The 14,106-nt window shown below is 38.1% G+C and overlaps 1 protein-coding gene across 4 annotated transcripts in view; it reads right to left on the bottom strand.

The window, feature by feature from the left end:
• Positions 1-6,175: 6,175 nt before the first annotated feature.
• The window catches only part of STX17 (syntaxin 17), a 104,955-nt gene continuing 97,024 nt past the window's right edge, over positions 6,176-14,106 (bottom strand). For all 4 annotated transcript variants that reach the window (XM_081236943.1, XM_081236945.1, XM_081236944.1 and 1 more), the window contains exon 8: positions 6,176-13,624. In XM_081236943.1, coding sequence (XP_081093069.1) covers positions 13,385-13,624 — 240 coding nt within the window. In that variant the 3' untranslated portion in view covers positions 6,176-13,384. The remainder of the gene's footprint in view (positions 13,625-14,106) is intronic.

The following is a 14,106-nucleotide window of genomic DNA, read 5'->3' as shown; positions in this document are numbered from 1 at the left end:
AAACTTTGAATTATACCTAAATCTGGGAAAAGGAGATACTAGTGGAACAGATTACCAATATTGAACTAGATGACTTTTAAGGCTCCTCCTATCACGATACTTAAATTTCCAAAGAGAAAAGCCAGAAGAGAAAATGTATTTCAGTAATTCTAACCTTCTTCTATCTTGTAGTCTTGTTCTAGTTGTATAGATCAAAAATGAAGACAATAAGGCATATAGGTTGTTTTGTTTTTTCCATTGTAAAATTGTTAGAGGACGCTGCGCCCTATAGATTCCCTGATCTCCTAGGCCTGCGGTGTAGTCAAATGGGTCCCTGTGCCAGGCCTCAATACTGCCAGGGAACAAAACCAGAGGGAGAGGACCCTCAAGTGTCATATCAGGAAGCCCAATGCCAGAGGACACGTTCAAAATTGGCTTTCCTCTGGGCCTGGGTTGGTGCTATAGGCCAAGAGTCATTTTATACTTAGAGTCTAAGTCAATCCCAGTTTGGGGAAAGATTATTTTTAAGCTTAAAAGGCTGACATGTGCCATTATATGTAGTATGTAATATATGTAACATCTTCCAATTCTTTAAAATAAATATTTATAATAAATATTTAATGATTGTTATTTTTAAAAATCAGCCTAAAATTCTTAGTTATGCATGACTTACCCATCATTTCATTTAGAATAATAAATGTTGTTAACCAGGTAGTAAGGGGCATGTTTAGTAGAAGATGCTAGAAAAGCAGGACAGAGCTTCCTAAAGGTTGGGCCTTAGTTCTGTTCTCTTCATTGCTTTTAATCATTAACGTTGAAATCAGAGCTACAGTCTTCAGGTCAGAAGATGGACCAAATGTGAGGTGGTCAGAATGAAAATTTACAAACATTAAACTAGCACACAAAACCAAAAGCAGCACCTGCAGTTGACTGGAATAAATTTGTAATCCTGTAGTTGGCTTTTAAAAAATAGTAAACAAAAGATAACACTTAAGAATTGTGTTGCACAGCATTGGTTTTAGAGTAGTTATTATGATAAAGGCCTCAAGGAGCACATGTTCAATGTGATCTAAGGTAACTGAGTGGCTGTTAAAAAAGTGAGTGGATCTGAGACTTTATTTAGCATTCATGCATATGGGGACTTAAGCTCTAGCCCTGCCACTATCACTGTCTTCTCTAGAGTATGAAGCCACTGAGGACAAGGATACTGAATTGTATGCCTATATCTCCAGTGTCTAGCATTTCTGGACACTTAGTAGTCATCATCATATGTTTATTGAGTGAATGAGATATGCAGTGACCTTGGGTAATTTTGTATCCCTGAAAGGCTCAGCACTCACAAGGACCTGGTGCCCAATTTTATAAAAAGTTAACAAGCTCAAGTGCAAAACAGCAAAATGCATTAGATAAAATAAGTTCTTGCCACAGGGCTAGTGCAGGGTCAGGGTGGGGAGAAGGCCTGTGGCTAGAGCAGTGAGAAAGTTGGAGCTGATTGTGTAGGGCCTTGTATGCCAAGCTAAGGAAGGGGTTTTTACTGTATCTTATAGCCAGTACAGATCCAGCAACAAATTTAAGCAGGCAAGTATGTTCATATTTAAGTTTGAGAAAGAACACTGTAGCAGCAAGTCTAGGTTATGATTAAATTGAGTCCAGTAGAGGAGAGATAATGGCCAGAACTAAGTGACAGCAGAGATGGAGAGGAACAAATACAAGAGATTCCATAGGGATTTGTCATCAGCTGGATGTAAAGAGAGAACTTCCAGGAATCTAGAACTCACAATTTAGACTTCTTCCCCTCTGAACCATGCACGAATCAGAGAATATTACAGGTGGAAGTCTTCTAATATTATCCAATCTACTCCAGGCCTCAGGCTCCTTAGCTGTGAAGAGAAGGGATGCTAGACTAGACTGAAAAACATAGGTTGCAAAACCAAAATTAGACTGCTCGTCAGCCCACTACCTTTTCCAGTTTTTCAAAAAGTGTTACAGTAGTGAGGGGGACCATAAAAGGATGAAAACTTACTTTAGACGAAATTCTGAACCTTTTATTTTTTTAAGTTAAATGGACCTAGAGAGGAAGACAGAGAATGAGCATCTAAAGCATCTCATGGAGAGCTCTTTGATGAAGTCAGTTTGTCAAGATCACATGTAAAAGAAGGAAAAACTGGCATGATAAAGCCCCAAAAGAGCAAAGTGAAATATAAAAAAGTGTTTGAAATGTTAAAGCTCAGAATGAGCTTAAATTTGCAGAAAATGCTGAAGTTGCCAAGAAAGAATTAAAAACCTGAATCAGCAAAAAGAATAGAAAAGGAGTATACTGGATTAACAATCTGGAAACGCAGAATAATTCAATGTTTTTTTTTTCTCTGACAAGGAGGTCTAGTCTGCCTGGACAAAAATAAAATGACATAAGCAAAACTGTAAAAATGAGAAGTAAAAATCTTGTCACCTTGAATAGTTTTAGGATTCTTAGGCCCAAAATTCAGTATTGCAGAGAGCTGCTGGATGTTGCAAATGCTCTGTTAGCAACTGTTGGGAATTTCTGAGACACCATGGGGATTATAAAGTAACAGAAGACTAGAAATGGACAAACAGTATTCCAGTTTTCAAAATCAGTAGTAAAAGGGCTTTTGCTATTTTCTAAATAAAATATGAACCAAACTGAAATGTTAGTAGTCTATATTTGGGGGAATGATTTAAATAACTGTAAAGAATAACCAGTTTTTAAGCCCAATATTTAAAGACCCTGAAGACAATAAGTTGTTTTAGGACTTAAATTGTTTTATGCTGATTATAATTTTTATGTGTTCATTAAAACAGGTTGGATAGGACTGCTGCTTGGCAACTGTTTTTTAGCTGTGTTTGAATTTTTGTATGTATTTCCAAGTAATAAAACTATATTTATAAAATATTTCTATATTTGAGACTTTTTACTAATTCAATTTGTCATAAATATGAACATTTTATTCAGAATCCAGATGACCAAAGTCACAAGATTTTCCAGTTTTAAAGTTATTTTTTGGATTATTTAATAGTACATGACTCAGAATGGGAAGCTATATGAATCCATGTGCCGATAACTCAAACCTAGCCTTTAGCTGAAGCATCAAAGGTCCCTCTTGCACAGCACACTGGGGAAGGGCTGGCCTGCCCTTAGAGAATAGGTTTTGGAGTCACTGGAAGAGGAAAAGTGCAGCTTACAAATTGCTTCTCTAAAATGCTCCCTTTATTTCCACTCCCCACCTTGCCTAGTAAATTCCTTCTGTCCATCCTTCAATGCCCAGGATGAATTATCATCACTTGTGGTCCCACAGCCCTTTATTTATGTTTTAGAATACCCAGTCTAATAGAAAATTGGAAGTATATGTATCCCTTTTCCTTATCACCATGTGAATGCTCTGGAAGCAGGAACTGCTCCATCTTTGTATTTCCAGCAACCTAGAGCACTGTGATTAATAAGTCTCTGATGGAAAAAAAAAAGCCAAATTACATAATAAATGAACAAATGAATGAATAAGGGACAAGAAAGCATCACCATAACTGGAATGGACTCAGTCATTTGTGAATCCCAATTATCTGATATCTAGTCACATTTAATCCTATACCCTAAATTGATTATGGGGTCTTAAGAGTTTTAGTCTAGAATAGATTAAAATCTTACACCAACCCAGAGATGCATAACTTTCAGAATGATACTGGAGTGCTCTTTTGAGCAGTGCAGAGTCCTGCAGAAGTGCTGGAAACTTTCCCATGAACACTACACATTTTCTGTGAGGTAGATTTGACCCCTAGCTTAGTCACTCAGCCTTGTGGAAGGACAGACTACAGTGAGTTGACAGAATGCCACATGTGGTTTACAAAACACCATACATTTACCGTTTGGCAAGCATTAGTCTCCTGTTGCCAGGCTAAGGATACAACAGTGAACAAGACTGCCCCTACTGTCAGCTCTAAGTTGAGCGAAGGAGCAAAACAGACGGGTAAAAAGATGATTAAAGGGCCTCCCTGGTGGCGCAGTGGTTGAGAGTCCGCCTGCCGATGCAGGGGATACGGGTTCGTGCCCCGGTCTGGGAGGATCCCATATGCCGCGGAGCGGCTGGGCCCGTGAGCCATGGCCTCTGGGCCTGCGCGTCCGGAGCCTGTGCTCCGCAACGGGAGAGGCCACAACAGTGAGAGGCCCGCATACCGCAAAAAGAAAAAAAAAAAAAAAAAAAAAAAAAAAAAAGATGATTAAATAGCATGTTGTAGGTGCCGTGCTGTGAGTTAACCACAGGCACCTGGAGGTGTGTGTGCAGCTGGGGGGGTCAAGGGAGCCTTCCCACAAGAACTGGTTTTCTTGCCTAGGAATAGAAAGAGCTATACTTTCCTAAATTTCTCCCCTCCAGGAGAATTACATTAATAGAGGCTGTTTTTATTCTCTATTAGTATCTTACTTTAATAGCAAAGTATTGCTAGGCCTTGCTGTCCTGTTGTTTCTTTCCTAACTCGGCCACTCAGCTGAAAGATCACATACTTGCCTATCTGTGCTCTCATGTGTTTTACTTACTGGGATGAATGCCAGGGAGGAAGCTGTATGCCCACTCTCATGATGCCATGTGTAAACTTGCCTAGGGAAGACCAGATCAGTCTTGGAAGCCTGATACTATGATTGTTTTCTTGCCCTAACCATTGCCCAAGCAGAGGAATAGAGCAGGGCATCCCTGGCTATGCACATTGGGATAAAAACAAGGCCTCTCTTCTGACTTATCAGTTCTTCATAATTCTTCATGTCTTCATAATGAGCATGGCTTTCTGATTTAAAATATTGTTGAATAGTCCACTTAAAAATTTTCTAGGATTAGAAGGTAAAGTCCCTGCTCTCTGGCTTCTGGAATGCAACTTCATCCCTTAAATTTTAGACTTTTGCCCAAGCTCAGTGTTCTGGCACCTTCTCTGTTTCCTGGTTCCTCGAAGATTGCTGGTAGTACTTCAGGATCACATCTACAAGTTCCCACGAACCTTAGGATGTTTTTTTTTCTCTGAGCCTAGAAACTATAAATTCTTTTAAAACACAGATGCTTTTTTTTTTTTCTGGTAACCCCACACTTATTTCCACTGCCTGTGTAACTAGGGTGACCATGTAATTTTTTTCATCCAAACCAGGACATCTGAGAGTGAAAGGGAGCATTAAGTAATAATTTGACCAGGACAAGAGATGTAAATCAAGACTGTCCCAGACAAGATGGGATGTATCATCACCCTGTTCCTAACCAGATCTTATACATTTTTATGTTTGGGTAGCATTCTTAATAGAGATAAAGAAGATTTACTTTCCACCAAGCATCTGTCACCATTATATCACCATCTTAATAACTAAGCCTATTAAAAAATTTAAGAATACTTGCTATTTTTTAAATCAAGTCTCCACTCATTTTAGGTGTCTCCCTAACACTATTCTTGTAGGTACATAATTTCTCATTAATGTGCCTTTTGTTTAAACTTTGGGGAAAAATAATAGTAATAGTTACAACAGTAAGAGTAGCAACTAACATTTGTACAGTTACTATGAGCCAGGCTCCATTTAGGCACTTAACATGTATAACTTTTTAAATCTTCATGACTACCCTGTAAGATGGGTGAGGTACCAATGGGGAGGGGGATGCAAGGAGGGGAACACTAAGGAAGCCCTGAGTTGTTGGCCCCCATCCTCACCCAGATAAGAGGCAGCAATCTGTTATGAAAAATAAAACCTAGAGAGGAAAGAAAGGGAACTAACACCTATGGACTAATTCTATGGAGAATTAGTAAGTGACGAGCACTTTATTCCTTTTCATTCCTATTAACTCACTGAGAGGCAGTTTGGTGGAATAAGTACATGAATCTGAGTATTAGAAAACTTGGTTCAAATCCTGTCAAATGCCTACCTCTTAACTTGAACCTTGCCCTTGCTTAATTCCAATCTCTGTTTGCCTGAGAAACCATTTAAATTCCTGCCACTATTCTGTTTCAATACTAGACCATCGGATTATAGCCTTCTTGGGCCCCTAATATTCTGAGCCCACTAATCTTATGGTAAGACAGAAAATAACACAATTTTCCCACATCATTTCTTCAGTGATTCATATCCTCTCTCTTCCAAGTCATGACTTTTAATTGGAAAAACAGATTGAAATATCTTTACCTCCAAATTCTGAAATTTTCAATTCATGACTTCCAAGTCTTAGAGATGTTATCCAGATTTCTTCTTTTGCTTCATTCATTCCTATGTTAATATACAAAAGTGAGGACTGAGGAAAGGTTTGATACGTCTTAGAAAGCTTTTTTAACATTTCAGTACGTATCCCTGTAAACAGCAGAACACACATGCCATGACCTTATCACTCACCATCAGGGAGTCACTAATAGGGGTGTAGTTTCTTTTCCCCTGCTCATCACTGTACTTTGTGTTATAAAATACTCTAAGAAGCAGATGATAGGTCCCTGCCCTGTAAGAAGCTTACATTCTAGTTATAGAGGTCACACTAGCACAAATGAAAGAATTTTATACCTATGAAGTTGTAAAACATTGCAGAATTAGCCCCAAGTGAAAATGGAAGCCACTGAATTGCAGTTGTCAAGAAATATTCATAGAGAGATGGAAAACTGGACCATGAAGGTCTTGGACACTAAAAGGCAAAAGTAAATTTCATGACTATTTTCTCAGTGGGTTTTCAATAAATATTTATGGAATGAATAACAGGATAGGAAGAAAGCAGGCATTCAATGTCAAGCAGGGGATCTTACAGCAGAGGCAAGAAAGCACAAATCATTTCTTACATGTGGGAAAGAAAAGCAAATATGCCAAATATACCAAAAGTCCAGGCAAATGTGAGGTTTATTACTAACTTCTCTGCCAACGAAGGCAAAACGAAGAACTCGGAGGCTTATAACAGACTCACTGGACACAAAGCAATACATTAATCCCTTTAAACAAAGAATTATTAAGTATATACAAAAATATATACATAATACATATACACATACACGTATGAAAACTACCATAGCCTGTATTTTCATCTCACCAGCTTCATCACTCACATTCAATTCCTGTTTTCTCTAAGCGCACTAAAACATGAATATTTGTTCATGTTTTGAACCCTTTGTATGAGCAATTCCTCTGCCACTTGAAAGCTCACAAACCTGGTCTTCGGTCAGGCAGATTCTTCTTTATAGAGTACTGTTCAAATACCACCTGTTCCACAAAGCCTTCCCCTTCGTTTCCAGGCAGAAAGAGTCACTCCATTCTCTGTGTCCTCATATTACTTTGCTCTCCTCTTTTAGGGTACTTAACAATGTTTTACTGTGATTTACTTGCTTTGAGTATCTGAATTCATTAGCCTGAATGGTTTACATGGGTAGATCCTACAGGCCTAATATTTTTCTACGTATGGCACTGACACTCAACACACAACAGGCATTCAGTTAAATGTTTGTTGAATGAATTTATTGCATATTTCCTTATATAAGCACCACTCAGCAACATAATAAGCGAATTCAGTAAGCTTTACAGAATTTGTAGAAATTCTCACCATTGGGCCATTTTTTGTGCTGAACCTTGCTAACACCAAGGGTTTTAACAATAAAGTGGAAAACATCTTTAGGGGGTTAATTACAGTAACCTTGGTAAACATCTTTTTTAGTGATTAACCTTAATAAAAGATAATCTCAAGTACTTGAGAAATGTATGGATAACATGTATGTACTCGAGTAATTGCCTCAAATATTTATTAGTCAAGTTTCTCACAGGAGCTGGACAATGGTCCATTCAAGTCTGGAGTATCTATGCTGCTAAATTAAAATCTTCATGCTTTGGCTATCCAATGTACAGGTGACAAGACTGACATTGTTTTGGAGGTTAAGAAATTGAATGTAATTTCCTCTGAGGGGACAAAAGATTTCTTCTCCTTAGGAAACAACTTCTAGACTTGTTCAAGAGCTTAAACAAAACTCAGTTGACTAGTTTTGTAAAATGTAGTATTACAAAAATTGCTTTAGTCTGGAAAGAACGTAAACATAGTTTACTACTAGTTTGTACCTTCACCATAGAAAAAGCTTAAAATCATTATTGTGGAATGTCTGATTTTCAGTGGCATTGTCAGATGGTTGAGTAGTGAGTCTGAAGAGACAAAGCTGGGGCCAGTATGTGGAAGGCTGAACTTTATCAGGTATTCAACAGGATCTGCTGAAAATATTTCAGCAGAAAAATGAAAGACAGTTCTTGTGGCAATGATGTGAGGAATGGCCTAAAGTTGGGGAAGATGAGGTAGGGGATGTGAAGTAATAAAGTCTTTTACTAGAGTGATGGTTATGAATATATTTAAGAAATGAACGCAACTAATATTCAAACAATTAACAAGACCCAGTAAGAGGCTAGATATAAAGAATGGAGAATCCCTGGCTAGAATGGGCGAAAGCAGCCACGCCTGAGTAAAAGCTTACTATAAGAGACAAAGCCACAAGTAAAACTCTGATCTCCTGATTCCCCATCCAGTTCTCTTTCCACTATAGCTGTTGACTGATTTGGAATGTTAAAGCTGGTCTGAAAGACCACAAGCTTCAGCGGGCAACCTGATATGGTGTAACAAACTCAGTTAAATTACTTTGTGGATTTTTTTTTCTTAAACCATGGTTATAATTCTAGCTTTCTGGCTAACTAGCTTTAATCTTGGGCAATTCATTTGCCTTTGACACCTTTTACATTTTTATATGAATTTATTTTTTAATATTGCACAGACGTTTTTCTTGTCTCCCACAATAAATAATTTCTTTGAGGGCAGTAATATGGACTATATGTGGATCTTTTACCATTGATAGTTTACAATACCCAAGAAGTGTCTCTGTAAAATGGTGTCAAATTAATGAATAAATAGTTGAGAACATCTTGTTAGAAACAACATGAAATGTTAATAAAAACACAAACAGAACCTGAACTGTTCACATTAATTTAGGCTAGGGGGAAGCCTCCCTACCTTTTAATAGGCCTCTGACTACTTAAAAGGAGTTTCTAGCATTCATAAGTACCTGATAGCCACCGCCATGTTATACTTTATTATGAGAAGAAAATGTTCCATTTCCCAGGAGAACCATTTCCCCATGCTTTTCTTCATCCTTCCTCCCAAAGATTTCATGTGGCAGCAACAAAGGGCAAGGGGGACCCTGAAAATAACTTTTCTGTTTTTAAGTTAACACAAAGAATGGCTTGGTTTGGCTTCTGTGACTTTCACTGGAGAAAAATGTTGTACATTTTATGTACAGCTTCTTGTGATTGATAGAGAACGCCAGTATTCAGTCCTTACTCCTGTGCAAACTACTTTAGGGCACTTACAGGCAGGCAGGCAGGCAACCCACAGAGGAAGGATTTTGGACTCGCAGAACTCTCCCTATACAGCACTCGGCTTCATTATAACCTGAAAGTTCTTGCTCCAGGAACTCTGGCCAGCACACCCCTTTTCTGGGGCTTCTTAGGTTATTGGCTCCAGCTTAGGTGGGTAGGAGAGCTAAACCAGCAGAAGAAAAGCAAAACTGAGGAAGGAAGAGAGAAGAGGTCATAAGGACAAGGGAGCATAGGCTGTGACTGATAAACACTGAGATGGCTTTTTTAATGTGATTTGTAAAATGTCTTTAAAGGCAATTCCAAAAGAAGAGTTTCAAAAATATTCTAAGTAATACTAGCATCACTACAGTAAGTGCATGGCCTCCCAAGGGTACCATTTTAAAGGATAATCATTTGATTCTATGAGTTACGATTGTTTTAAAAAATATTAAAGTTTATTTTAAAATTCAATATAAAAAGCACTGTTTAAGTGATGGCTATGACTCACAAATATAAGGAAATCTGTAGGATGTGTGGGTGGGATGGAAACACTATTAATTTTATAGTCTAAGGACCAAATTCAGCACTACATACTTCTGCATTGGCCATCATTAAAAACTTCGAGGCTGCTGGCCATTTGGTGAGGACACAGAAGATTTTAAGAAAAGTGCAAATGAATGGTATGTGTAATTTCAAAGCAGGCCTGCCTTACAGAATATATGGGTGTTTGGGTGAAGCAGAGTGAATAGCCCATCTCAACTTTAATATACAGAAGCAACACAGTATGAGAGTAACAGAAGTTTTTGTAGTTCAACAGACATAGTTTACATCCTGGCTTCACCCTTTTGTAGTTGAATAAACCTCTGCAAATTATTTACCTTCTCTGAGACCCAGTTTCCTTACCTGTAAAATGCCTAGTGAAGTGCCTAGCAAACAGAAAATACTCCATAAATATCAGTTCCTCTATAAGGGTGTTGTTTTTTTTTTCAAACTAAGGGTCAAAAAACCCTTTGGTAGATTATGAAATCAATTTAGTAGGTTACAACTAGAATATTTTAAAAACTGAAACAATAAAAAACATCAGAGTACACTGCACATAATGGCAAGTATTGTTCCATAATGCACATGCTGAGTTTTGATATAAATGCAGTTTTTACTGTGGATTACAAACAAAAAGTTTCAAAGTCTCTGCTCTACAGAGAAATTCTCAGATTATTATATTAAAAAGGCTTTAGGAGTGCTGCCTTTATCCAAATGAGACCCTGTAAATTTTAAGAACTTAAAGTGTTCCTTACCTTCTAACTTGTTGCAATAAAAACAAGACATGAATCACAGAGAAGATAAATTTAATCTGATACTGTAGGGCATTAAATTCAATTTTAAGATTGGTTTCTATGTTATACTGACTAATTTATACTTCTAAACACTTTATAGTTTATAGGTATATCATTTATAGTTGATTAAGCACATCTAGAATTTCTACAAAAAGTTGGCTATTAGGTTCTATTATGGGGAAATTAGATACAATTTCTAAATAATTTTAAATTATAAAACTTCTTAAAAGGATTGTAACTTGCCTAAGCATGAAGACTGTTAGAGTAATATTCAAATCCTGATGAGTAGTAAAAATCAAAGGCCTATATGAGCACATACAGTGATGTCCCACACTGGCTCAGTAAAAAGGAGAGCTCCCAAAACAAACTGTGAGGGTCAATAACAGGCCTCTTTTCTCCTTCATGTCTTGAGGTAAAACCAGCCTGACAGTATAATGAGTCCCTAGTGCTGTTAAGATGGTGAGCTAGCCAATTTTAGGTTGGCAGAATAGGAATTTTAGGTTGGCTGAAGGGTAGAATACTAGAAATTACAGAATTCAACGATACAGCTGAATCTTGATATAACTGTATCTTAAATTTATAATTTTAGCTGACCAGGCCAGATTGGCTATTATTAGAACCCATGGGACTGAAGTTTAGGAATCTTGTTTTAAATTAGCGCCCTGGGCAATTCTGATCCTCATTCTGGTTTGAACGCCCTGTTTTAAAGGGACAGCAAGGATCAGAAAATATAAAAAGAAGGAGTCCAAAAGTATTTATCCCAACCTGTAAGGTTGGGATAAATATCACATACCAAATACTTGATCAGAATCTGACACTTACTCAAAGTACTTGCCTTCTTGGTATTACATTAAAGATATGAGTCAGCAGGTAGCAATACTTGATGTTTTCCAGTTATTTAAGAACAATGAGAAATGGTGTGTTGCCTCATTGGAATTCACTGGTGAGAAGCAAAAAGTATGAAAGAGAAAGGTCTCTTTAGATTAGATATAGAAGTAAAAGGTAGCAATCGATAAAAGTTATTAAGAGTAAACTCAGCAAAAGAGAAGTGATAAACCATTCAACTACTTGATGAATCCATTTGGCTCCTGAGCAGAGTTCACACCTTCTGTGGTGTAGGTGCCCTTTCCTCTGTCCTCAGAAAATAAAGAATAAGGCAAAAGGTGGTTCCTTCCTATTTCAAATCAGTTGAGGGTACAGGATGAGGCTGCCTATATAATCTTAAGTTCTTTTTTTCTAAATCTAAAACTTTTCTGCTATTTGAGACAGACAGTGGGTTGGGCTGAGCCACGCTTGCTGTCAATGTCAAGTGTTGAGATTAGCACCACAAATCCTCCACCAGGACTGAGTCTTGGCATCAGGCTTTGTCCATCATCAACCTTGAATGTGAGAAAAGGCAAGCATGAATGCCATTCTTGGGAAGAAACAGCAGCTGTGCAAAGTGAAGGAATCACAGGAGATAGCAAAGCCTGGGGAAAAGGATGGTAGCAACAGAAGTGAGGTAGAAAGCTAGTTCTTAGCTCCTCCAAGTGCCAGCTTAAGAGACTTAGGGTCAAACACTCCCTTCGACGGCAAGTACATGAGACCCCTGAAATTGTAAGATGCCCCAAGAAATGATCTGGTGTTCCCTCCTTGCTTATTTTTTAGCTCAAAGTCTAACAGTGTTGGAAGTATTTGGAAATCGACACCTCTCTTTCTCTCACTTTCTTTTTTACCTAGAGGTTACAGGAGAGGATGAACAAAGATGGCAGCCAATACCAAAAAAAACACCAAAAACAACAACAAAAAAACCAAACATTTGTTATAAAGCAGAAACTGACACATCACTGTAAAGCAATTATACTCTAATAAAGATGTTACAAAAAAAAAAACATTATGAGAGAAGTCTGCATTACACATGGGTAGAATTCACCCCATAAGTCAAAGAACTTTTCAAAATTACAAGAGAGGGAAGGCAGAGAGGACTAGATATTTGAGGTGTTAAGAGACAGGCTGACAGAGCAAGCTTAGTGACTGGCTTTATAAGTCTACCACTTGAGACTCTGTGTTCTTTATTTACAGAGAGGCAGAAAAAAGAGTTCAGAGAAGAAGCCAGGGTCATAAATTAAGATATCTGAAAGAGAAGTTGGGCCTCTCTTTCCATTTTCTTACACTATTTGTTTCCTTCACTTGAAAATATTGTTAGACCAAATTGCAATAGGGCTCACCAAATGGACTCCGTTATGCAGTTTACTCATGCACCTTGCTAGATCCTGATTTCCCTATTTGATATGAAAAGCTGCTGAACTTCCATTCTTTTCTCTGCTAAAATGCCTTAAAAATCTATATTTAGGAGATAAAGAAGCATATTTACAATATGCTTAGCCTTGGAGTCTCCAAGTCAGGGTTATGGAAGAAACTATTCTGAAAACTATCCTTCCATAACACAACATGTTCACACATCACAAGTCCTTATCAAAGTTATGGTTGGGTTTTCACATTTCCAGGTAAAAAATCTGCTTCCTGGCAGTCCTTAAACTTTACCTGACAAACACTGTACACCCTCAGTCCAGGCTCCTCAATCTCTAACATCCCCATTAACACTTCAGCAAACAATAAAATATATCCACTTATCACAGTTCAATCCCACTTGAGCATCTATAGCCACTATTTTGATATAATCATGTTCCAAAAGCTGACTGAGTGTCCAACAGCAGCAAAGGACAGACATGTTGGCGCCAGTAATATTGAAGTTTGGTTTTTAACTGCATTTTTTGTCAGTTTGGCTAGGAAGATTTGGACAGCTGGAAGTGAGCTTCTCCATCATTTTCTGTTTCTTTCTTTGTAACAATTTTCCACCTGTGAAGCCCAACACCCCACCACCAAGTGCAGCTGCAATTCCTGCCACTTTGAAGCCTGCAAGGAGGCCAATCGGACCCCCCACCACTCCTCCGATGAGTGCACCTGCCACAGGCAGAGCTGCCAGCTTGTATTTTGCAGCCTGTAAAAAAAAAAAAAAATTCAATTTAGAAACTGAGTTGAGAATATCTCCCTGTGGTGATGTGCATTTTCCTCTCATTACTCCTGGCAATGCCTCTTTAACTCGTGGTACATAATTAACCTTAGAGATCGTTCTGGGGTCAGGGGAGGGGAGAAAATATTCCACAGGTACTACAATTGCTCCAGATCTCAGAACTTAAGAGAAATGAGCTACAAAGAGTAGACTGTTATAAATTGATTTTACTTGCAAAACAATCAATCCACTAACTATCTAGCTGGCTTATTTAAACAGTTTCAGCAGCCACAGATACTCCCAAAGCTTTTAAATTGCAGAGATTATTTCGTGCGAATACCTGGGGTTAATTCTATGGGAAACAAATGGACCCACTCCATGTGCGTTGTCACGTCCTTACAATTTTGCCCCGATTGGATTCTGGAAAGCCTCTCTATGCCTCTCCCTGAACTCCGGCAAATATCCCCTTG

The sequence above is a fragment of the Mesoplodon bidens genome (genome assembly GCF_964165515.1).
Source record: "Mesoplodon bidens genome assembly, chromosome: 6".
Taxonomy (NCBI): Eukaryota; Metazoa; Chordata; class Mammalia; order Artiodactyla; family Ziphiidae; genus Mesoplodon; species Mesoplodon bidens.
Note: the sequence above shows the minus strand (reverse complement) of the source record. Positions and strands in the feature narration are given on the sequence as shown.